This window comes from Rattus rattus, chromosome 3, assembly GCF_011064425.1.
Source record: "Rattus rattus isolate New Zealand chromosome 3, Rrattus_CSIRO_v1, whole genome shotgun sequence".
NCBI lineage: Eukaryota > Metazoa > Chordata > Mammalia > Rodentia > Muridae > Rattus > Rattus rattus.
Genome location: NC_046156.1, coordinates 183,176,070 through 183,202,888, shown reverse-complemented (window position 1 = coordinate 183,202,888; position 26,819 = coordinate 183,176,070). Strand labels below are relative to the sequence as shown.

The 26,819-nt window shown below is 49.0% G+C and overlaps 1 protein-coding gene across 1 annotated transcript; it reads right to left on the bottom strand.

Annotated features, from left to right (window-relative positions):
• Window positions 1–557: 557 nt before the first annotated feature.
• Window positions 558–26,819, bottom strand: Snx18 (sorting nexin 18). The gene is made up of 2 exons (XM_032898870.1): window positions 24,684–26,819; window positions 558–3,199 (listed from the first exon to the last, which is right to left on the bottom strand). The coding sequence occupies exons 1-2, from the start codon at window positions 26,275–26,277 to the stop codon at window positions 2,946–2,948; spliced, it is 1,848 nt and encodes a 615-aa protein (XP_032754761.1). The 5' UTR covers window positions 26,278–26,819; the 3' UTR covers window positions 558–2,945.

Below are 26,819 nucleotides of genomic sequence, written 5' to 3'. Positions count from 1 at the left end.
AATAATACCCAGTTTGACTAACTTTGTTAACCAGAGATAAAGTTGAAATGAGAAAAGCAGATAACGCCCAGGACATTAAAGGCTCGGAGGGAGGATTTGATTCAGAGAGAACTAAAGCCCCTGGATGGAGGACCTTAGTAGACACTGAGCATGTGAAGGCGTACATAGAAACACACGATGTGTTCACTTTGACAAACTGAAACGTCTTTCAGGTTCTTAGTTATGAGAACAGCAACCAAATACGAGTCAGTTAAAAGCCAGCATTTGAGGGTCTGCTATATTACAGCACCAGGGAAGCCTGAGAAACTCTCGTCTGCCAATGGGTTGTGATGTTTCACTTTCAAATGTGCTTCCCCATTCAGGGTATGATCTGTGCCTTTGGACACAGCCACCTAGAAAACCGCATAGGTGTACAACCAGTCTCACTGCACCATGCCTACCACCCATAAACAGCTCCCTGCCTGCAATTCAAAGGTAAGACCAGGCTCAGGGCCACCCTCCCTTTATACACAGTTACATAGCAAAACTACAAGGTCTGGAAATAAAGACAAGTGATGTCTTGAAGGGCGTGATAGTTTATTTAAAAAAACAGAAACGACGAAACAAAACAACAACAGTAACAAAACTGTACCACACTGATCATGTGACCAGCATACACGTAATGGCTTTTCTCTTGGGTATTAACATTGCAGTATGTTTAGATACTGAAATGTTTCAATAGGACCAAGAACGTTAGAGAGTAAGGATCTTGGATGAAAATGGACACTGGTAAGTCTGGTGCATTAACCCACAGAATTCATTTACAGCCCCATGAGTTGGTGGCATTATGCTACACGGTTAGGAGGGAGGAAAGTTATCTTGGGAGGAGGCAGCGTGGACTGCACACGTCTTTGTACTTTGATCTTTAGTTTGTGATTTAAGCTGTGTCCACCCTGGCTAAACCACGATCATACAAGACACCTCAGGTAATGTCCTTGCTACTACTGCACAAGTTTACTAACTTCATTAGGAGAAAAAAGAATCAAACCACCATCAAAACGAAGAGGCAAATAAATGTGACCAAATTATTTGAAATGAGGAGAGCTTGCTTCTTCAGTGACAATTCAAACTTATAACGTCCAAAATTCTGGAATAAAATTGTTTTTTAAATATATATGGGTTTTCTTTACCTAACTGTACTTTGCAGTCAACGAGAGGGACTGCTTTTTTCAGAGAACACGGCTTTTGGCAACAGTCCCACGGGCCTGTAGTAAAGGCAACGCCACGTGATGCCACGTCCGCCTCAAAGTTCTCAAGTACAAGGATTTGACCAGAGGTCAAAATGATCACAATCTGCTCTTCAAATTTCAACCCATATGTGATTACTTCGTAGAGAGTGAATGTGCTGTTAAGTGATTATCCCACTCGCCTTTCCTGTTTTGGTCTTTCTGCAAGCTGACCCCGTTGGGTGACTGTGGCTCACCCCCTCTGAGACTGTACCCCCAAGCTACCCTATCAGCACCAGGGTTTCTGGGGTGGTGCGAGTGTAGTTCACAGGGACAGCAGATACAAGTTCCTCAGCCTTCAGGGACAGCTTTTACATCTGTAAACTCAGAACTACAGAAAACTACAGAAAACATTTGAGATTTGGGCATTTCACACCAGAACCTCTTTGTGCTTTTTAAATGAAGCTGCTTGTGAATCTTTTTGGTATTTATCAGTCACTTGTAGTTCCCTTCTAATAATATAGGATGATATTTAAAATAATTTTTAAGGTTAAATTTCTGACGGGGGGGCTTTATCAATATTTAGTTTTTAAAAACAGTATAAATCAGTATTTTTTTTTCCTTCAGTACTGGAATAGTAGAAATTATTTCTGGTCCCTCCTTAAATCAACCAACAGCACTTCTTGTTGTGCACAACACTGAAATTTACAGACATCCCTGAAATTTTTTGATTAAGTAAACGAGTGAATCACAGTGGAGTCTCATCATTCAGTTAACAGTGTAGATCCATTTGAAATCAAAACAGAAAGCTGAACATTAAAAGGAAATTTCAAGCTAAAAAAGAAAGAAAGAAAAAAAAAAAGACAGGAGACCCTCCCCCAAACTAAGACGGAGTGCGTTGTCACCCACTGCTTCTATACTTTATCCCCGATCGGATTCTTCCCCACGTGCTAAGGGCATTGCTGAAACCCCCAGGCCCAGTCTGTGTGACCCTGGAGTCGAGGCCGTGTGCTACAGACAGCTGTAAGGGAGTACGGCGCGCTGCCTTTTCCCCTACGAGACTTCACACCCAGAGACAGCAGAGCGAGCGTCTCATGCCTCTGTCACTGCCAGCATCTTACCAGGCGATGCTTCCTGTGCAAAGTGATGGCCACTGGTTCTCCCACTGACCCAGAAATGGGAGGTTTTCATCGGCTGTCACCAGTGCCCGCCTTTCGCTCCTTCCATCAGAAGTTGGGGCTCGAACACAGGTGGGACAGAAAGGAAAACAACCGGTCTGAAGGCACAAAGTCGCAGAGCTGCTCTAGTTGGAGTTTGTAAACAGAGTAGGTTGAGTTTAGGTCATCTCGATCTATGAGACTAAAAAGGCATCCTCAGCAGGCTTCACCCAGCCAGCTTCTTTGAGACTCTTCATGGGCTTTGAGGTCTACAAAGTACACACTAATATACCCATACTTCAAAAGCAATAAGGCAAATAGTATAATCATTATCAAAAGTTACAATGGTAGTGTGGGCATACATAGTATAATTTAGTTACAAAGTGTGGTACTGTTTCTGCTACATAACCATATTAACTGCTTCTCTCCTACATAATTATATATCCAGCCGGGTTTCAGTTGAACACAAAACCGTCCTTGTACCACCGCCTATAGTTGGCAATAGCTCTTAGAAAGCAGTTTCTGCTCTGCTGTAGAAATTATCCTTGAACTGAAAACAGGTGCGCCGTCCCATGTGCAGCCATCAGACGCTGTCATATTTATGAAGAGCTTCTTCCAACTTCTGCGTCACTTTTTGGAAAAATATTATTTGTTGTTGTAAAAAATGCTGCATCTGTGATTTAAAGTCTCTTACTCTAATTTGATGGAAGTGATGAATCTCGGCCAACGTGGCGAAGGAAATAGTGTTACAGCGGTCTTGAATGCCGTCGGCCTTTTGGACCTCCATCTTCCCTTCTTCCACGTGTCGTCTACTCTCCTTTACTTTGGTAAGAGCTCCTGCAGTCAAAGACAATAATTAATTAAAATACATACATACATACATACATACATACATACATACATACATACATACGTACACATATATCCCAATGGCATAGCTAAGTATTACACAGGAAGCTCGGTACTCTCAGTACTTGTCTAAACGATTTCAGCATCCTTTGGAAATTCAAAATGGTGACCGTAAATACCAATTTATAAAGCAGCCTGACCATTGTGCCAACGTCACTTCCCCAAACCAACGTCCCATGGTGACCAAGACTGTTTTTCTTGACATGCTTACCTAACAAAAAGGTACAAAGACGTGTCCTTTTAAAGATAATCCTCACACCCACACTTTTAGCGTTTACAACGTTTAAGACAATTTGAGAAATAATACCCCATAAAGCATGAATCCCTTTCCTGAGAAGAATCTCACTACAGAGCTACTGTGAAAGGTCAGAGTCACCCCTGAAGCATGTCAGTACCAACTCAAGCAGGAAAGCGAGCGATGGTTGGGTGTGGTGGGGGAGAGCTGGGTAATGTTGCCAGTGTACAATGAAGCCGTCAGGGTACCCAAGCCCATGCCTGTACCTCAGAGCCTCACCTAAATGATGTGCCTGATGGCAGTGGGTGACGTATGCCTGTATGCCTAGTCGGGTAGCATCTTCTGGGGACCACAGCTAGGACACTTGCATTGTGAACGGTTAGAGGTACAGGGGCAGTGGGTTTTAAGTTTGCTCTGATGACTGTTTCAGAAGGTCACCAAAAGTACCACAGCTTCTGATCTAGTGCTGCAGGGTAGGGGGATGGGACTGGTCATTTTGGCAGGTGCCACACAGGGTGGACTCTTCCTCAGAAGCACATGCCACAAAGACGGCAGAGGAGGCAGGACATGAAGGTATCTACTGGTTTCAGGGCTGAACAACACTGACACTCACACGGTCTGAACAGATTTTAGCAGCTCTAGAATGGAGATGGCCAAAGGCATCTAGAACTCTTACGACTAAAGTGATCTAAAAGGCAGAGAGTAGAGAATGTGGAAACCAGGCGTGGGACCCAGCAGCCCGGAGTGTGATGCCCAAGGAGAAACCTATTTAGAGTTATGTTCCTTGCTTTTACCCAGGGAGGCCACCTTGTTTCTGAGTTCCTTCAAGTCTGAAAATTAAGAGAGTAAATCAGTATTCAACTAAGGCTAAAGTGTGCTTTTCAAACAAAATGCCGGGTTAATAATTTTTGTAAAAAACACAGGACCAGGGATGTACCAGGGTCTATCAGTGAGCTCGTGTGGCCCCGCCCCTGCTTCACGCTAACCAGAGTGAAAACCCACCAACAGCAAAGTTTACCAAGAGAAATGCATGTCTTTGGAAGAATGTACATACCACACATTTTTCCTGAGCTCTTTCTAAATGAGAGCTTTCACTGAAATGGGCAGCATCCCAGAGCAGCAGGGCACAGCACAGCACAGCAGGGACAGACATAGTGCTGGCACCATTCCACCCTGATGCTTGCTAGACAGAAGCAGCCAGGATCCCCGAGGCAACGCGTGGTTTCAAGACTACCCCTGCCCAGGTAAGGAAGTCTGACACCTTCAACATTTCTCCCAGTCTGACAGCATCAGTGAAGTTTTACATGTGCCTGTTGTTATCACTGTGGTTTTGAGACAGGGTCTCACTGTAAACTCCTTGCTGGCCTGGAGAGAGAGAACGGTCTGCCTCTACCTCCTGAGTGCAGAATTAAAGATGTGCACCATGCCTGGCCCTGCCTGCTTCATGTTAAAAAGGCCCCATCTACCCACATGCCTTTTTGTAATATAATGTCTTTATTACATTTGTACAGGCTTCCCACATATGTACAGATATAAAGGTTGAAAAGACAGGGAATACTGAGAGGCAACACTCTAGAGAAAGAAAAATATTTCAAAAGACTACCAAAGATATAAAAATCCACGTTTTAAAATGGCAGAGAGAGAAGCAGGGGGGTCTTTGTGATCTGACTGTGTGCCTCTGGAAGCCATCGTCCAGAGTGCAAACACGAGCCAAGCTTCCCACCGACCACTGAGCCACAGCGTGCTTCCCACGGCTGCCCCGTGCACGCCCCACTCAGGTGCTGATGCAGTTCTGTAACAGTTGTCTCCCTGTGGGGTTCTTCTGGCTCCTCAGCAGACATGGGAGTTCAGGAGAATGAAGTCCCCTAAGCTAAAGGCTAAGGAACTCTGAGCAGTTACAACTTTCAAGGCTTCCAAGTGTGAGTGTTCAAGGGGCCAAGAAAAAATCCGGGACTGAGTTTTCTTCCACCTGTGACTCTGTTAGGTAAACAGGACAGAGTTGCTATTTTTACAGCCCATGTAACGGCTTTAATTCAGTTAAGGAATATTGATGGTGAGCCTAATGTGTTTGACATGTTGAGTTTGTGGAACAGGTAAAATTAAACACATGTACTCTAGCCCCAACCCTCTGTGTGCTCACAAGGGGCAGATGCACCAGCCAGACACAGTGACACCACACCACAAAGCTCAGAGTTCTGGATGGGAGCCAGATGTGCCTTCCCAAAGGTAACACAGATTATGCCATGACAGAAAATGCCCCACAGACTAGCTACACTACAGTTGCTCCAAGGATCAGCTAGATGCCATGTGCTGTGCTGAGGGTAGTGCGGATAGAGGGAGATAGATAGATCAGGGAACAGACAGACAGTAAATGGTCATTGTCAAAAACAGCCCTAATATATGCTAGGCACACTGCCCCAGCCTTGCTTCAGCCTACGGCAGATACTACTACTACTACGTGAATAAGGGAAATTGAGTTGCTCACCATGTGAGCCTGAGAATTACCCAGGCAAACTGATTTAGAAGCAAATACCATAACTATGCAGAAAAGGAGCAGGTGCCTGAACAGGTAAGCAAGGTGGGCAGAGAGGAGCCTGTCCTACCTGCAGGTCAGCCAGCGCTCCCCTCCTGACCGCAGATGCCGGTACACACACACACGTGTGTGTGTACATGTATATGTGTGTGTACATGTATCTGTGTGTGTGCGTGTGTGTGGTGGGGAGTGGATATGACATATGTATGTGAGTGTGGTGCCCTGTTTAATCATTCTCCCTCCACCTTATTCCCTTCTAACATTATTATCTCACTGAACTTGGAGCGAGCCCAGTGACTCCTGTCTCCCATCTCCTCCCAGAGGACTAGGATCACCAGCAGGTGAAGCCATGCCCAGCTCTGTGAAGTGGATGCTGAGATCCAAACTCAGGCCCTCGTGCTCAGCGCTCTTACAGTAAGAACCTCCCGCCAGCCCCTGACTTTTGCTTTAAACCTGTAATTCAAAAGGGCACTCTGAATGTGTAAAAGAAACTATTTATATCTGACTAACCTAAACCTTTTATACTTAAAGACGTATGGTTTTCTTATCTTAAATATTAAAAAGCACACATTACAGTATTTCAAAGTCTAAACACAAACTCAAACCCGAGAGGGAGATTTTGTTCTTTTCTTTTTCTCCATCTACTGAGAAGCCACAGAATATGACATAAATTGTCCACTCCAACCCAAAATATCACCGCCCTTTAGGAATGCATGGTTTACTTGACAGGTAAACCGTAACTTCTGACACAAGGCAGCTCACTGTCGTCAATTTAAAAGGACAGGACTGAGCGTATGGAAGAATGAGTGCCCTAAGCCAATTCCACCCGGAATTCCAGTTTGACCCACTTAACAAATGCAAGTTTGCTGGCACAGTGCGTCAGTCAAGTCTGCAGCAGAGAGATGAGCAGGAGACGCGTCCATGAAAAATGTGGCTCCTGTACAAAGGCTCAAATCATTTTTGAGGTAGCGAGGTACACATGCCTCAAACAGTGGAGAACATGGAACAGTATGTGAAGGTGTGAGTGTGCACGCTCAGCGGTGAGAGCCGTGGGCACTCAGAAGGGTTCCGCCTCCACCACAGAGGCTGGCACATTCCAGGCCCCTTGGGCTACACAGTCAGACCCTGTCTCAAACTGCACTGCTCCGTCACTCATGATGTAGAGCAATCTCTTTAAATAATGCCTTTTAAATGAAATGTCGCTAACTCAGTGCCTCCCGGACCTACTTTTCAAAAGAAAGCAAGATTATTAAAAATAAAAAAATTGATAGAGTTATGCTGAGGAATTAAATGAAAGAAAACTGCAGCATTCTACAGCACGGCTTCGGGGTGGGACCAGCAGCCTGGCCTGCCTACAGTCCAGTCATAACTAGGGGGTGTCCACATCTGAAGCAACATGTACTTCCTTTTTCTTAAAAAGTAAATTTTTTTTTGCACGAGAAAGCTGTTATATTTTGTATTTTATGACCTCTAACAACTAGAACAAGATTAATTATTACAAGTTACTTTACTATTCCGGACTGGGAGTAAACGGAATACTGAGACTTAAACAGCCTAAGCCACACACATCAAGGGTACGTGGACACGTGAAAGGGAAAGAGAGCTACTGTTAGGGCTCCAGAAGCTTCTGTCTGCCCCACCTCCACTCACTGAGCTCTGTCTTCTGACCAAAGCAAAGACAGACACATCCTGCTCTGAGGAGCTTCAGTGGGAAGTGAATTACCAGTGTTGCTGGGCTAGGCCTTGGGTTTCGTACAGTTGCTCATTCCCACAGCAGACAGTCCTCGATCTGGGAATTCTGAGCAGTTCCCTTCACTTCACATCTTTTTGTGTTTAACACGAATTATCAAAATTAATTTGTTTGCAAAATTTTCCGTCAAACCTAGATGTAAGGAGAGCTGGCGAGGAAGAGTGGGCGAGTCAGATCAATGCCAGCTTGCTCCCTCTCTGGAAACGCTTGCACTCTGAAGGGCACACACTGCAGCCTGCTGTGGCACACGGGAAGGCAACACTGAGGCTGTCTCTGACCGTGGAGTACGGTAAAAAAGAGCTAAAAGCCCTGCCCAGAACAGAGGAGCAAAGGGACCACACATTTCCATCAGAAGCGAAGGAGAGGGGAAGAAATTATGTCCGAGGTCTAAGGTCGGGGAGCACTGTTAAACCAAAGGTCCCTAATGCCCGTGATTAGGGCGGCAGTTTCTAAATGAAAGAAAAGAACATACGGGTCAGACCGAAAACTGGCAAGAGAATGGTTCTCCAAGAAGTACACACAGACAAGACACACGTGGAAATTCTTAGTCATCTTCAGGAAGACATAAATCCTAACTACACGGATCTCCCATCCCGCCACGGTCGGAATGGATGTCACCACGTTAAAAAGGATAAAGAGAGGCAGAGGAGAAAAGCAAATGCACATGGTGTTTTGAAGCGGGCGTTACACGGGGTTGGTGGAAGGTAAGCTGCTGTGGGAAAATCATTACACACACCATAGATAACCTCACCTGACAGTTACTACAGCTTTAATCACAAGAGCCAGACTCTGGAGTCAGCCAAGGTGTCCCTCAGAGAATACACGAATAAGGACAATGTGGAGGGCATGGGGAATGGAGAATTACTCTGCCATAAAGAAGTACAAACTGGGGCTGCAGAGATGGCTTAGTCAGGTGCTGGGCAAGCCCGAGGACCTTAGCTCGATCCTGGCACCCGACCCACACAAGAGCTAGGCTCAGGGAGTACTCTTGCAACACGCCCCACACACTGCCATCCCGGGGCAGAGGAGGGCAGGCTCTCGGCAGTCTACCCAAATGTGTGGGCTCCGGATTCAGTGAGAGATCTACTGGAGGAACACGCTGGCACACACATGCGCACACAGCAGCACTACACATAACGTCAGTTGCAGGGAAATCCCATGTTACGTGAAATAGAACACTCACTTTCAAAGACAACCATCACACGTCTCTCATGCAGAAATCTAGATTTAAAAGAAGACAAGAAGGCAGAAGGGCAGCTGCGGGGTAGGAGGGGCGGAGACGAGAGGACAGGAGGGTGGGCTGTGCTCAAGGTGTGCAATGTGTACAAAGTCACAGTGAAATCGTTTCCATAGAGTGAGCTTGTGCTAATAAATAACAGGAGAGCGTGATGGATGGAGCGTGATGGATGGAGCGTGATGGGTGGGAAGGTTTCTAATGGGATGTTGCTGGGCTGCAGGAGACAGTCAGTCACTCCTGGGGTAACCTGAGCGAAGCGCTGATTTTAAAGTGGCCACTACAGAGCAGGGTGTGTTCTTCAGAGGAGATGTGGGGACACTCGTGGGTCAGGGGACTTGCTTCTTACGGGAAGGTGGTGGACCCAGTCCAAGCTGAGTCACCCACAGGAAATGTGCTCTTGACATGGGCTCCAAGCACAGGAAGGGGCCAGAAGTGAGGTGAACACTTAAGCAACCTCCTCAGAAGGTAGAGGTAGCACAGGCTGTCCCAGAGCATCAGACGGGACTCTAAGACACACTAATGGCCCCTTCCTATGAGGGCTCTGTGAGTGGGACAAAGGGACGGAAACACACACACACACACACACACACACACACACACACACACACGTGCACACACACACACGTGCGCGCGCACACACACACACATGTACACACACACACGCACACGCGCGTACACACACACACACACACACAAGCTTACACTGTGGTGGTTTGAATAAAAATGGCCTCCGTAGGCCCATGGGGAGTGGCACTATTAGGAAATGTGGCTTTGTTAGAGGAAGTGTATCTGTCCCTTCGTATTGCTTTAGGATCAAGATGTAGAACTCTAGCCAGGCGATGGTTGTGCACACCTTTAATACCAGCATTTAGGAGGCAGAGACAGGCAGGTCTCTGTGAGTTCTAGGCTAGCCTGGTCTACAGAGTTCCAGGACAGCCCAGGCTACACAGAGACCATGTCCCGGAAAACACACAGACTCGCGCGCGCGCGCGCGCGCGCGCGCACACACACACACACACACACACACACACACACACCAAAAACAAAAAGATGCGGATGCCACGCTTCCTGCCTTGATGATAATGGACTGAACCTCTGAACCTGTAAGCCAGCCCCAATTAATTGTTGTCCTTATAAGAGTCGCCTTGGTCATGGTGTTTCTTCACAGCGATGGAAGTCTAACTAAGATAGGTGTTGAAAGGGACATTTATTAAATTAGTTTGACAAATTACCCAGAGTCCTCTATAAGAGAACCAAATCTCACTCAACAAATGATTTATTTCTAAAGGAGCAGTCAGACGTCCACAGACAGTGACTGATCACCAGTGCCGTCACTCCGGGCCTGACGGACTTGAGAGGCAAGCTTCAGTTCAGGCCCAGGTGCGCAGGCTACTGCTGCTGCCCGGTTCCCTTCCTTATTTATTTAAAGCTGAACGGTGCTCGGAAGTTTCTGGTATAATTCTAGAATCTTAGAGGTTGTCACTTGTCCAGAATGTCCCAGGGCTATGTGTTCAAAGAACCCACCATTCCCACCTGCCACAGCCTGGCGCTTGTGGCTTTCATACTACACAGGTGTCTGACTGCTCACAGCTTTGCACGCATCCATAGGCACAATGTGAGCTGAGTGTCTCAGGTACTTGGAAGCAGCAGGAAGCGCGCCATGAACTCAGGGGCACTTGAACAACATAGTGAATTCCAGACCAGCCTGGGCTAGAGAGACCAAGTAGTCCTGAAAGACCAAAAGGACTCTTTCCCATTCCATACTTTGAGAGTTATGAGGAAATAAACCAATGTTTTTACTTTGCTATTATGAACAAAATCTCCTAAACTTCAATGCAGACTCTAACTACAAAGTTCAGCAAGGTTCCTTCTCACACCTTACTCACGCTCACCCACCTTTGGAAGGAACTTTGCCCCACATTTCCAGCACTAAAATCAGCTCCACAAACCCCCAAGGTCTCAGATTCACTTCCGTCCCCTTCCTACCTTAGTGTGTTACCAGGGCAGGGCCCCTTGCAAAGTCTTATCCATGAGCAAAGCCAGGGAGGCGTGTCTTTGCACATGCTCCTTTATCAGGAACATGTTACTCATGTTTGCGATGAATACTGAGTCAAAAAGTAATTATTAACGAAGGTTATTAATATCATTGGGGAGCCAAGGAAGTCAGCACCATGTGACAGAGAGCTACACTGTACATACGACGTCATTAAAGTATTTCCCTTTGTAAACAGCTGCTTCCCAAACATTTCAGAGAGCATGGGAGCCACAGCCCTGGTTTTCACCAACACTGAGAGCCCACCTCAAGCCTGCCGGCGCCCTGCTGAGCTCTACAGGGACAAGCACCTTTCCTAGCACAACTGGCAAAGGAAACAGGAAAAGCTCCTCCTCACTCCTGGGCTATACACGGCCTCAGGAGATGCCCCAACCCCATCTAAAAACTTGCCAGGGCTGGTGTGGGGCTCCCTCTTTGTGCCCCCCACATTCTCCCTCTGCACCTCAGCCTTCCCGGTTTTGTCCCTCAAAAGCCATTTACACAAAAGGCCCAGTCACTAAGCAACAGGGATCCGCTGCTTTTTCCCTTGAGAGAGAAAAGGGGAGTGGTGTAAAAAAAAACAAAAAACAAAAAAACAAAAAAACCCAAAAAACAAAAACCACCTCATTTGATTTGGAATTACACGTGTGCCAAAGGCATAGGTAGATTTCTGGTCTTCCGATGGGCTTCCTCAGTAAACAGAGGCCTCGGTGTTACCGGGCAGAGCGCAGATATGGGAGGTATGGACGGTAGCCCAGTTATTTTCATTCCCTATGCTCCCAATGCTAAAAGAGAATGCTAATCTAGCCAAGATGGCCTACTTCCTTCTCCTCCCTCTACTGCACCCACACCCTTGCAGCCCTCCTCCCTTCATCAGCCTCTTCCCCACCCCTTTTCTTCCTCTCTTTGGGTCTCCACCCACTTGATACTAGGAACCTTGGCAGTTTGCTTGATCTCGGGGTGGGTAGGGACTCCCTTGCCCACGTCACAGGTAGCAGCATGCACACTGCCTCAAAAATTCCACACACTCAAGTCACACTAGGATCTGAGCACGCTTAAACACTGTGCCATTCACGTCTCACTAGGATCTGAGCACGCTTACACACTGTGCCAGGGAAAGCACCACTTTGTCCACTTGTGTCTGTTTTTGAGACATAGTCCTACTAGGTAGGTAGCCTACCCTTGAACTCACAATCCCCTAAACTCAGCCTCTCAGAGTTCCAGGATTTAAGATGTCTGGTCCCAAAACAAGGCTTTGAAGGGCTTAAATGCCACCGAAGCCAAGCACTAAAATATTTAAAGGTAAATTAATTTGCATTCATTTTCAACTCGTAACTGCACTAAATGAAGACAAGTCTGGAGATATTTTAAGAGCTGAGACAAGAATGAGTGAAACCTGGCTGCTTGTTAATGGGGGAACAAAAAAAAAAAAAAAAAAAGACTCATTTAAAGAATTCCATTCTTCAAGCTCGGTTTGGTCCTAAAAATAAAACGTAAGTTGCTTGTTCGTGGTAAAAGCCTTGCTATACCCTGAAGAACCCAGTCAGCAAGCACAGCTGGACCCCAGTGACCAAGGTCCACGCAGAGGGACCTCCAGCAGGGATGGGAACATCAAGATGCACTCAGTAATCAAAGGTTCAGTTTGCCTCCTTCCCCCAGTGAAGCCTGAAGTCAGGTCTCTTGCAGTTAATGTGCTAAGAACAGAAAGTCCTTAGCTGGAACTTCATAAAGGCTCTCACGATGCTTTAGCTCCTGAGAAAGAAACCCCAAGGCCAATCTCTAGAACCAAAGAGACTTTACACTACTGTGTGACAGAAGTTCTAAGAGGATTCTGTGCACACAGTATGCCTTTACTTCAGAGGAGCGGGTCCCAGGGGGAAAAGGCTGAAGGCCCCCTCCATCAGCAAATACAGATGAAGACTTTTAAAAACTCTGAGCGTAAAAAAGACAAAGCACTATTTCCTTTCTTGAATGTTTTCTGGCCATAACATCCCACTAAGCAGTGTCGGCCAGCTGCCGGCACTTATATTTAGCAGACCTTCGAAAACAACCCAGGAATCATACCGGAGAGAAGCTGGACTCAGAGAGAGAAGCTGGGCTCGGAAAGTACATCTAGCTGGGAGTAAAAATCGTGGTTTCTTTTGTTCTGGGAAGATAAAATGGAGCTTGGGCTAAAATCAAGTCTACACAGGGCTGCTAAACTGAAACGACACTCCCCATGGGGCAGGGGCAGGGGCAGGCAGGGGCAGGGGCAGGGGCAGGGGCAGGGGCAGGGGCAGGGCGGGGCAGGGGCAGGGGCAGGGGCAGGGGCAGGCCAGGTCTAGTGGGAAGAGGCACCGCACGGGAGCCTGGGAGCTGCGAGCTGGAAGCCCAGGGCCAGGGCCTCCCAGGAGGCTGGGCTTCGAAGGCTCCCAAGAGAACAGTGTTAATCTGGAACCATGAGAAGAGCTCCAGAGGATGTATTTTTGCTGTCTAGCTCAGGCCATCTCTTATTTCTTTCACTGTGCCCACTCCATGAGGGCTGCCCCTGCACACCACCCGATGATCACAAAGTTTTGGGGGCAGATCCTAAATCAGCCACTTTATACTGAAACTCCCCCCACCCCCACCACCAACACGTGGTTTCCCTGCGCCCCTGTGCTGGCAGGGACCAAGTGTCCTCTGGCATGTCTGAACATTCTTGGATGAGAGAACAAGAACAACCAACCAACCAAAGACAAAAACAGAAGACCTAGAAAAGCTCAAGTTTAAAGGTATACTCAAAGTACAAGCCTGAAGAGCAAGAGCACTGAGACGGCCCATGCTGATCTCTGTGTATGCAGCTGTGGACAACAGGAGTTGAGTGCCCATGAACATCCAAGGCCTAACGCCCGCCCCAGGCCACTGGAAGCCTCTGCTGGTCCCTGTCAAGAGCTGGTATCATTCGTTTAGGTTGCCAGCCTCAAGAGGAGGGGCTTCACTATTGGCTTATTTTAGCCAGAAGCTCCCTTTATCGTCATAGAGGAAAGGAAAGCAGAGTTCTCCCGTTAATTAGAACAGTGATGGTCCACAGTGGTGCACGTCTTCCATCACAGCATGTAGGCCAAGGCTGGAAGACATCCCTAAATTCAAGGTGAGCCTGGGTTACTTACAGGGCCAGTCTGAAAACACAAAACAAAACAAAGCAGCTGGGACTGCAGGATTTCCCACAATTCCTTCCAGCCCCACTCCTGCCTCCTCACCCCACGCCTCCTCTCCCTCTCTGTCTGTCCCTATTGCTGGCCTCACCCAAACTCAACACCTAAGGTAACACAGGCTCCCGCACACATCCAGCACCACGTCATAGTGCTGTCACCTGAGCTAACAGATGTCTCAAGTTCACGCACTCCTTTCCAAGGCTGCACACATGGCAGTCCTACTCAAAAGCCTCCTCTTCTCCGCGTGCCTGGGCAGAGCTTCCTAAAGTGAGGTCTACAGTGAGCGCCAGGGAGCAAGCGGGGACCTCGGGCTCCCACATCAACGGCTCAGTTCCCACCTGTGAAGCGGTGGAAATAGAGGGGTGTCTACCTCAAAAGCTCCCGTGAGGTTTAATCGGGTAGAATGAAAATAGAACATGAAGCGCCATGCCTGGTACGTGGTGAGCCTTTGAAATATGACAGCTACTTTGAACATGGTCAAGGTGTCACTATTTAGTTGAAAAACCTCTACTGGCTGAACAACTGACAACAACTCTGTTTCCTAGCGAGGATTCTCATAGCAAAAAGCACACCGGTTTCAAGGTGAAAGATTAATTCAAATCCTGCCTTTGACATCCTGCCTCAGACTCAGCTGTGACGATCACCATCAGGAGATAGAACTCCCTTGGGGAAAGTTAGCTAACTGCACTGGACTGAACCACATCGCCCCAATCCTGTCCACATGGAGACGGTCTCTGCACATTAATATTAATACCGACCTTCTATACACTCCCTCCACCACTCCAACAGTGGCTGTAAACCCCAGAAACTTAAATATAAGCACTTTTTGAAAACTACTAATGTCCACACAGCATGCATGTATGTAATTAGTGAGCTGATGTCAAATGTGAGGCACACCTGACAGAGCAGGCAGGGAGGAAAGGGGCACAGAGCCAGCCAGTCAGTCACACAGGGATGACGCCATGTCACGATGGGTACAGGCTGGAGTGACCACCTACAGCCACACTACCCTGAGGCAGCCCAGCAACCAGGAATGGAAGTGGTATCTGCAGAGGGAGCGATGGTTCTGCCAGCACCTTCATTCCGGACAGCCAGTCTGCGGAAGTGTAAAGGAACACAAGGCTACTGTTTGTCACCCGGACTATAGGGACCTGTTACGGCACCCTAGGAAACTAATACAGCAGCTAATACCAATGCTTAAAACACCTAGCACTAATTCCATAAAGGACAGGTGTGAAGCACTTGTTCAAAGAACTATGACATCATGTCCCCTAGTACGCCTGAACAGTGAAAGCCACAGAGCAAACTCGCTAACAGTGGCAATCGCCACTTGTACCTCCATTCCACGGTCCTGCTTGTTCTTTAACAGGAGGCTCAGCAAACATTTTCCTTGAGGGCTAGACAGTAAATATTTCGGGCTTTGCAGATCAACAAGCGAAACTGGGGTTATTATGCAAGCACTTACAGAACCATTAGAAGCATAAGCACCATCCTTAGCTCAAGTGCAGTAACGAGCACCTTCGTACACCTAGCCTGCAGCCTAGACTTCTGCCAGCATCTACGCTGGTCGCTCCATACTTAATGCTGTAGGTCATTTTAGGTCCCTTCTCTCCACTCCCGTCTCCTCTTCTCCATCCCATGACGCCGCCTCCATTCAGGACTTTACTATGTCCTGCCTCAATTATTTCAAAAGCTTCCTACACCAAAGCGCCTGTCATGTTAACCGACCTTCTATCACTCCCGCCACCACTCCAACAGTGGCTGGGAACCCCGGAAACTTAAATACAAGCACTTTTTGAGAACTACTGATGTCCACACAGCATGCACTTGACACTCAGTAGATGGTGGCCCTGCTGATTCTGAGAGGCTGCCAGCACTGATTTTTGCATACACAGTTCCTTTAATCTGGGAGGTTCCCTCCCTGCTTGCAAATTTACAACTGCTTTCAAAACTTATCTTAGGATGAGACTGTGCAACCAAGAATCCCTTCTCCAGATCTACTACCATCAGCGGGCACCACGCCTGCATGTGTCCCGCGTGTGCACGCTCCTTCACAGACTTCAATGCTAGAACCAATGCGCCAGCTGTTATGTGCTTATCACACCCATTCTAAAGCATAACAGGGCCAGGCAGGTACTCTCCATCCATGTTCTTCCAAAACTCAAGTATGACTATCTTTCGAAGCAGAAACCAAGTACCCGCCATCCAGACCACCCTGACCGCTAATGCTAGCTGACAACCCTTCTTTCTGCGGTGAATGTGCCTTTTATCTGGACTCTCCGTACTCACATCCTACCCAACAGAGCAGTGAATTCCAGGAGGGTCCACCGGCTCAGCACCTGAGCTCCAAGACTGCAAGTCCATCGATAACATCAATGCACACGAGGTTTTCTGTGCTGAGTTAAACAAAAAGGGCCCCATGTTCAAACACCAAACAGTCCGTACAGAGAGACATCATGAGGTACATATTCATTTTCCTCCCTCCGGTGATTTTTGGAAAGTCACTTCAAAGCCATGTAAATCTAAGGCTTTAAAATCATAAAATCACTCACGTATTAATGACGTCATCCATAAACTATATGCAGATTCTATCTTCAGGTCCTGTGCACTTTTAAATGAAAAAACACTCAAAAAATGCAGGGACACAGAAGGAAGACACCAAACTCCAGACAATCCCCAAGCCCCACAGGGACTGCTTAGAGGGGATGCACCGTCAATAGAAGACTCCACGCAGTATGTCCGATCCGGGGTTTCTGCCTGGGCTTGTGCCAAAAAGAGACGCAGAGCACAAAGTATCTACAAGGCATAAACAAACGTCCCTTCTAACCTGCAGACTGCACCTTCAACACAGATCTCGGGAAGGCTGGGACTTCTTACCACTTCTACTGGTTTCCTGCTTGTACCTGCTCCAGTCTCTGAGCCATTCTTTTTCTCGGCATAACTGGTAAATGTCCAAATGGATGCCATCCCTTCACTCATGATCCTGAAGAGCTTCCATCTTGCTTGAACTTTTAACATGCCCTGATAATGACCCCACAAAGCTGTACCAATCCGATTTTAGGTGATGGACTCTCCTACTAGGACGGCCTCTAGACCCAACCTTTGACCCTGGCTGTACTTCAACCTTCCTAGTCCACAGCTATCCAGGGCCTTGTTAAATCCCACCTTCTCAGTGAGGTCTGTGTTGACCATACTTCTCTGTGCTCCATCCTGCCTCCTACACCCTCCCGCCCTGCTCCATTTCTGAGCACATATCATTCACATATATAAAATCTGTCATGCACTATGCTTTGCTGCGTTTGGCTTTTACTGTCCCCCTGCTGGAATATAAGCTGCACAAGGGCGGCAATCACTCGGGTTAATAATGTAATCTTGGCAGTGCTTAGGTTATGATGTCTATTTAAATATTTATGCAATAAAAATCGAGTTTATTTTTTAGAAGTTCCTATGAATAAACTTAATGATTTTGCCTTTCTCCCAATGGCCATCACCCAACCCACTAAATAATGCACAGAGGAAAATCCAATCACATCAGGAGTTACAAAGGACAGAAATGGAGACCCTGGTTGAAGTACTCGGGATACAGTTCAGTTCAATCAGACTGTATACCCACCGTGATGGCTAGTTTTGACTGTCAATTTGATTAGATTAGGGCATTCAGGACACACATCTTTAGGCATCTATGAGGGGCTAATAAGAAAAGCAAACTGAGGATCACACAGAGGCTGGGTAGGTCTCACACTGGCTAAAGAGGAAGAGGAAGGAAGCCTGAGTCTTCCTCTCTGCTTCCTGTTCCAGAGTTGGAAGCAGGCAAATATCTCAACTGTATACTTCAGGTCCACTCCATGGACCCACCATGTCTTCTCTCCCAATGGGACCCCAGATGGGGTCTCTGCTTTCAAACACAAGCAAAAGTCAGCCCTTCCTCCCTTCAGTGCCTTGTTATTTTTGGTTGCAACACGAAAAGTAAACTATTTACTTGATTTTCTTTATTTTGGGAAAAGCGACTGTATTTAGATTTCAAAATAAAGTTCTCTTTGCAAACAGAAAAAACAAAAACAAAAACAAAACAAAAAAAAGCATTCCAACGGACTGCTCTTGCGGCCCCACTCATTACATCCCCTACTTGGGTTCTAGAAGCTGCAGATGTTTGCTGGAAGGCAGTATAGTGTCACAACGCCTTGCAGGCACCCGGAGGCCAGGTACTTCCCTCTAGAAGCATCTGATGAATTAGCCAGGGATACATGTTTACTGATCTGAGCTTAATACTGTCAGTTGATAAAGGATTTTCATGCTCCCAGCTTGTAGTCACAGGGGCAGACAAAACACTACTGAAACCAGCCTGAAACAATGTCGAAATGTTTACTGCGGCCTGGAGTTGTTTTACTTTCAATATAGAAACTATGTTATTTAGCAGAGTAAAAATCATCTAAACAAAAGCAGTATCTAGGAAATCCAGATCCTATCTGTAGGGATATGAGGAAGGGTGCTCAGAAATGTTGAAGCAATCTGTTCCCTCACAAAATTAATCTGATGTGGGAGGAGGGCCGACAAGGGAAAATTTACATAAACAATATACTGATCGCTCCAGATAATATCTCCATTTATCCCTCTGATGCCAGTAATACTTCTGGTATTTGCTATGGAATGACTTGATTAAAACAGAATCCCCCAGTGCTGTGCAAATGATTGCTCCAGCTTTTGTACTTGGCCTGCAGGGAACTGCAGGCTGCTAGGAGGGGAGGCATACTTACTTGAATTGTGTTTTAATGGAAAGTAATTCCCATTCTTTTAAAGCACCTTCCTGTTCTCAAAACCCAACATTTAGTAAGTAGCTACTAAGCACTACAGAACTTACTCCTCATGAGGACCTTGAGGAAGTCTCCTCCTGGCCACGGAAGGTTGTGGAGGTTCCAGTTACCTGCTCATAACTGGCTCCATTCACTCACGTGTGAGGCCCACCAGACTCCACCATGCTGGTGCACAGACAGGACTGGTGCACAGACAGAAGCTGCACACAAGACTTCTTGGCCACTGCAGCTCAGTAGTCAGACCCGAGCCACCCAACCTCCCTTGTACCACCTGTACACTAAGAACACACCCTGTTTCCATTATCCACGGGCTCTCAGCAGCCTGGCACAGCCCCACTGCCACAGGACCACAATGCCATTGCCCCACACTGCCACAGGACCACACTGCCACAGCCCCGCACTGCCACTGGCCCGCACACTGCCACTGCCCCGCACACTGCCACTGCCCCACACTGCCACAGCCCCACACTGCGCTGCCCACACAGTGCCACAGCCCCACACTGCCACAGCACCACACTGCCACTGCCCCACACTGCTACAGCCCCCACTGCCTGCCCCGCACACTGCCACTGCCCCACACTGCCACAGGACCACACTGCCACAGCCCCACACTGCCACTGCCCCACACAGTGCCACAGCCCCAAGACTGCCACAGCACCACACTGCCACTGCCCCACACTGCTACAGCCCCGCACTGCCACTGCCCCACACTGGCACTGCCCCACACTGGCACTGCCCCACACTGCCACAGCCCCGCACTGCCACTGCCCCACACTCCCACAACCCCGCACTGCCCTGCACTGCCACAGCAGGACGATCACCCTTTATCAGTTGTCCAGAACTCACTGAGAGTCAAAGAGCGCTGTCCGTGCCTCCAGTAAGATCTAGTCTGTGCTGTCAACACCAGCTGCCAGGTGGCCCAGTCTCTGTCTTCTGGATACACTGGCATTAAACACAGCTCAGCTACTAGACCACTTGACTGGTGACAATCATGCATTACGGGCTTCAGAAATGACACACCCGATTTAATCGTAAACTCTGGTTCTAAAACATTAGAAATAGTACATCAGATTTTTATACAGCTGCCAATAGGAAACCTAAGTTTAAGGGCAATTTCTTGTTTCCTAGTGAACCACAGAATTTCTCGTGCTTGGAAATCCTAAGGTGACCTGATAGGGTGTCATTTCCCATCAAGAAGGAAGTCCCATGGAGCCCAAGGGTGCCAAGAGTTCCCAGTGGAACTGTCAAGGAATGAAAGTCCCCTGCCTCCGCTCAGTTCAGCTGTGATTGGCTTCCCAGTGGGGCAAACAGGACTGCAGGGTTCAAAGTTTAGAAAACCCCTGGCCGGGAGGATGGAGAGGCATCTATCTATAGCTGCCAGGCAGGACAGCCATGGATCAGGAGCAGGAGTGGTCCTTGGCCAGTCACATTTAAGCTTTAACCAAGCAACTGACTCCTCTACTTCAAAAACCAAAGGTTACCTTAGTTCTGCTAAGAAAAGGACAAATCGGGACAAGGGTTACATCTAGAAATGAAGTCAACAGCTGGGGTGGAGATAGGAGAACGGAAAAAAGATCCAATTGAGATAAAAGTTAAACTCAGAGAAGGACCGGCCTCAATTTCTGGCCCAGAGCAAAAGGATGGACTTGTAAACAGCCCGCCTTCCTGGTCTTCCTCTGCATCCCCCCCCCCCATCTCTTCAGGCTATTTTTAGCACAGGGGACAGGGGCACTGAAGGGAGGCGGGAGCACCAAGGCCTCGCCTTGCCTGCCCTGCCTGGACATCGGCTATCTTTAATTAATGTCTGAGGGCCACGGGACCAACCCTCCTCAGGTGGGTGAAAGGCAGTACAGTGGTGAAATCCTACCCAGCAGGACGGACAGGCAGGCCAGCTTCTTGGCGAGCCTCAGGTCTTGGGGCTAGCTTTTGTCTGAAAAGGCAGTGAGTGCCTTCTGGAACATTCAGAGAGCAAAGAAAGAGAGTTTGCAGCATCAAGTGGAGAGTGCGAAAAGTGGGATTCTCTTTCTCTAGTCCTGCTTTGCAGGATACAAACAAGGTCCCAGCCGCAGACGTCTGTCACTACTGAAAGTCCCCACTGAGCTGTAGCTCTGGGGACCCCTCAATAAGAGGCTCCTTCAAATTGGGTTATCTTTCACTGGGTAATGCGGCCCCATGCCTCTTTCTTTGGAATAAAGAAGCCGCTCTGCGTGGCTCCCTCCAGACCTGCAGTCCACAGTTGTAAGCAAAGATGAAAACAAGGGGTCTCCTTGTTTCACTGTTGTGGTTGTCCCCCTACTGTGACAGCCAAGAGATAAACTTAAAACTTTTAAACCATGGGTTGCCACCATCCAGATGTGGCTATTATTGACTAGAGTGGCTCATCCTATCTTTGGAAAGCAAACCGAGTGTGCTTGAAGTGTGCTGTGACTCCCATAATAAACGCTCTCCCACACAACTGCTCAGTCACCAGCTTCAGCATTATCACAGCACATCGAAAGAATGATAAACAGGAGAAAGTTAAAAAAACTCCGCTACCACTGAGGGAAGCAAAATCAAAGCCACAGGGTTTCCAGGTCAGTGACAGAGCTGAGCACATGCACCAACCAGACTACAGCACTGAAGGGGCTCCTGTCAAAAAAACTGACTGCAACCAGAGCACTATTCTAAATCTCCACCCAGCCCTACTACCGACTGCAGCAACCCCTTCAGCCTCCACTTGGCTCCGTGAACTAAGCAGGTCTATTTAGCTAAGAGTCCATTAGCTGATTTTAAAACACAATTCTAGAATTGTCATTTAGTTGATGGAACCAGATGGTTCTCTTCACCTTTGCTCAAAGCATTAACCAAGACCTTTATTAGCCTAAGCAAGGCCAGCCAGCCACATTTAAGAGCACCCAGCCTCATCCCGTCGTGGGGGTCCAAACCAGGATGGCTCAGACTCCCAGGGGCGCCGGTGCTGTGTTCCGAGACTCAATGCTCCCAGGAAGAAGGACTGGGAGGATCGCAACCCGGATCCCGCAGAACCTGTTTCCCCTCCCAGGCTTCACCAATTACACTTACAAGGGAAGTTAAGGGTTGCCACAGAATTACCAAATAAAAAGAAAACTACCAAGAAAACGCACTGAACTCTTAGGAAAGGGGTTGCTAAAGCCACAACTTACTAGGCAGCGAGCGCATGGGGTGCAATGGAGCTCTGAACAGTGATGGATGGCAAGGCCTGTGTTTCCTGCCCAACCTTCTGGTCACAACCCACCTAAGCACTTGCTTCTTGACGAGGAACTGAAGTCCTCATCAGATTTAATTTTAATTTACCACGTATGAAAAGTGAGGCACTGACCTTGCTCACCAGGGTAAGATAAACGTTTTGAACTTCTTAACTATAAAATTTCTTCGTAAACAAAAACATAAACTTTGGGTGCCTACAACACAATCCTGGAAAGCCTCTTTGAATTGTTCTTGTCTGTCTGTCCTGTTTTGCTGTTGCTATTCTCAAGTCAGTTAAGCCCTTTGATGTGATTATACTTTGAGACCTTGGATGGAAAAAAAACCCTCAAGCAGTAAACAAACTCCCAAGTGCTCAGGTCACTCCAGCACATCAGCCACTGCACAACCGAGGAGAGTCGCTACCCCCCGAGTCCCTCACTGTACTGCCCTTAACAGATACATCGTGTAAGCAGACGCGCTTGGCTGTATGCATGGGACACTGCAGCCTTAAGTGGCAACGCTCTAAAGACAGGTCGTCTAGACTCGGGCTCCCGTGCATTACACACCAAGGCAACAGCAGAAACGAAATTCACCACCAATGCCTACAGATGTTTAATCTCTAGAGCTGTTTAAACCACATAAAACGGCACTAGTTTTGAAAGGGGAGGACTTCCAGATCTAGGCAACAGGAGACAATCCAAGTTTTAGGATTTAAAAAAGTTCAATGGCTGACTAGACTAAAAGAACCACCACACATTCAAGCAGCCCTCGGGACAAACACAGCTTTTCCGAGACACAGTTTCCACAGCAGGGCGTGCCAAAGGCCTGATTGACAGTAAAACCAGCGAATGAGCCTACACAGAGGTGGAGCAGACAGACAACTGCCCGCCCCCACGGGTGTCTGTACTGGTTCTGCCCTCCTCCGCTGGTGACTGCCAACCTTCTGTACAAACTCACGGAAATTCCTAAGTAGGCGGCCAGCATGTGACCTGACTGAAGAAATACAGTGGAATTTAAATGCTAACGTCTTGCATTAAAGACTCAAAATGTCAGGGATTTGTAACTTAAAAACGTAAAGAATAAATACAGGCCAGCAGCAATATTAATGCTCAAAGGGCTAATTCAGTCTTAGGCTGTATCTGTGAACTGCAAATCGGCAAGAGAGTTGTTATTCTCTGGGAAGCTAGTCCCACAGTTTCTCGGCAGCAAGCATGGACTCTGAACTTCCCCTCTCCCCCCACCCTATTTAAGAGTCTGAGGTCTTGTCACACTTGAGAAGGGGGAAGGAGAGGGGCAGAGAGGAAGGCAGTGGCAAGGAGACGGATATTTCCAAATAGCTGAAGGCTTGACACAGATTTGCTCTGTTTGCTTCCAGAGAGCCAGAAAGACCATCGAGAAAGAACTTGGTTGAACACAAGAAAGCAAAAGCCAAAGATCAGGTGGCTCACAAATGCTTTGTCCCACATGGCCAGGAAGAGAGCAGCAGGTCACCTCCTCCCAAGGCCATATCTGGTTATCCACGCAGCTTTCCACCAGCCCAGGATGCTACAGTAGGTGACTGCCACCTCCCCCACACTGGACCCTTCCAGAGGTAAGGTCGTGTTCTTGCAACACCTCCCATCTCTCTCTCAGTCAATGGAGCCATTATATCAGAAAGCCTCAGGTCAGTCAGGCATGACTGCTGTAGTTTACAAAAAAAAAAAAAAAAAAAAAAAAATCATTTGCAAAGTCAGGGCTTTAACAAAAGCCAGTAACACACCAAACTAAAAAGCACTCTTAACACTGGGACAGCGAATTCACCGCTCTCAGACACAACATTCCTACTTCGCCCCAACTAGTCTCCCACATCATTTTCCTAAAGAACAGTCCAAATGTCAGCTGGTTAATAAACTCCAAACCCAGCGAAAGGAGGTCGGAGATCCTGAAGGTTGGGCCTTTAGGCCGGTTTGCAAGCTGACACAGGAAGTTCCGGTGCTGCCCCAGCATTGTGAACAGGGCTGGCCCAACTCCCCTGCCACAGCAGGGACTGAGGGAAGGCCTGACTTACCTTTATTCCCAGTCATCCATCCATTCTTCCTATTGTCCCTCCTATCTGCCGGCACTGCAGCGTTCAAAGAGATGCCTAGCCTGGCGTGGGTCCCCTACTAATTCTGCCCCAGTCCACGAGCTTACAGATCAGAGCAGCTGATTTCCCTGCCTATTCAAACTCTGAAATAACAACGCGGTCTGACAACTAGCACTCTGAAGAGTGTGTCAGCCTCTGACTAGAAGGAAATCCAACAACTCACTGAAAACTCGGTAAGGAAAATCCCAACGGTCACAACCCTAAGGGTCCCCAGACAGGGAGAACGACCAGGAGCCTGAAACCAGAGAGTGGTACGCCTATTAAAGTCACCACCTTCTGACCCCGTGCCACCTGCCCCGCAGGCTTTACCTTTCTGAACATGGATGATGTCTGGGAAGTTGGCCAGGTGCCCCTGATACAGTGCTAACAGGTCCATGACTGGGTCCAGGTCCTGCCTGGGCTGCTCAGCGAAGAGTTCACCGATGGCATCATAGGCGTCTCCGGTGAAGGCAATGGCCTGATTCAGACCCACGGAGAAGGCCTGCTGATCCAGCTCAAAGGCTTGGCTGAGGCCCCGAAAGGACTGGCCCACCTTCTGATACTCCTTCTTGAAGCCAGTCACCTGCTTGCGCGCAAACTCGTTGGCAGTGTGGTTGAGCTGCAACGCGCTGTCATCCATCTTCTTGGTGAAGCATTTGAAGCCATCGATCTTGCTTTCCACCTCCTGCAGGTCCAGGGCGGCGGCAGGTGGTGTGCTCAGAGTGAGGAAGAAGTTGGCGCCCACCATCTCATCCTTCTCAGCCTTCCGCTTACCCTGTTTCCAGGCCTTCTCATCAGTGCTGCTGGGGCAGGTCAGGAAATGCTGGAAGACGTCGCACTGGGCCAGCACTGGGTGACTGGCCATGTGGTTCATCCACCAGATCAGACCTTTCCTGCGCTTGGAGATGAAGTCCTCCTCGAAGCGCCCGGTGGCCTGCTTCTCGGGCAGATGGGGCACCGAAATGACCGGGAATTTCTCCGCCAGGCGCGCATACAGCCAGTCGAAGTGCTTATAGCGCCTGTGCACGGGCACCTGGGTATGCGTGGGCACCAGCTTGTAAGAGATGTAGCTCTTCATACCCTTGAACTTGGTCTGCTTGGTGGGATCGTCGATGGTGCACTGGAAGGGGTAGGGGTTCTCCTGCCACTCGGGGCCGTAGGGGCCCAGCACCACGCACAGCTTGTCCCCATCCTTCACGAAGCCTGACGCCTCTCCCAGCACGAAGGCCTCCCCGCCTGACTTGACGAAGGTGGAGAACCGATTGAGGTTGCGGCTCACCGTGGCGGAGCTCTTGGCTCCAGACACTTGATGCGGCGGGGGCGCCGAGACGCCACGGGAGCCCAGCGACAGGTCCGAGCGTGTGGACAAGCGGTAGCGGCCGGCCGCGCCGCCGCCCGCCGACGACGAGCCGTCGAGGTCCGGGTACGCGCCGCTGCCCAACGCGCCTGGCTCGTCTGCCACTGTGGAGCTGTCGTCCCACTCGTCGTCCCAGTCATCGTCGCTGCCTAGGCTGGCCTGGTAAGCACCGTAGAGCTGCTGGGGCGACGGCTGCGGGGCGCCCCCGCCGTAGGTAAAGCCGGCTCCGGGCGACTGGAAGGAACCCGGCGACGCCTGCGGCTGCAGCAGCGGCTGGAAGGCAGCGGGCGGCGGGGCTGGCAGAGGCTCGAAGCCGCCGGGCGGCACGTTGGCGTAGCGGGCCGGAGCTCCTGGGCCGCCGTCGGCCGGAGGGCCAGGCTCGGGCGCACGGATAACCTGCACGTACGAAGCCGGGAAGAGGCCGCGGTCGCCGCGGCTGTTGATCCCTTCAAGCCAGCCCTCGATGTCCTGCTCGCTGCACAAGCTCAACACCTCGTGCTCCCGCAGGGAGATCTCACCAGGGTTCTCGGACCTAAAGTCGTAGAGCGCCCGGGCGCGTAGCGCCATGGTCTCGAGCCTGGCGCCCCGAGCCCGGGCCGGTCCGAGGGCCCCGCGGTCAGTACCGGCGCCCCTGAGCGCCGAAGGGAGCGAGTCTTGAGGGCAACGCACGGTCTGCTCCCCGTTCCGCTCGTAGCCTCCGTGCAGATCCTCTCTGCTCACCGCAGCGACTGCAGCTTGGGGCCACCGCCGGCCGGGGGCGGGGCCCGGGCCTCCCACGTCCCCAGAGGAGCTAATCCATGGCCGAGAGCCGCGTGCCAGACAAGAGCAAGGGATGGCCGAGCAGTCGTGTGTGCGCCGACTGTGCGGCCGCAGCTGCCCCCTTGTGGCGGCTATGGAAAAGGAGCGAGCTTGAGAGACCACGTGGTGGGTGGGAGGATTTCCAGAAGTAAATTATCTGAAATTGTTTAGATCTTTACGTCATAAAATGGGGGGTGGGGTTTTTTTGTTTGTTTTTTGTTTTTTACGAAAGTGAGTATTTGTATCTACAATAGCCCGCTGTTCCTTCTCTGACTGCTCAGAGTAAATGCTCCTAAAATGACCTTAACCCC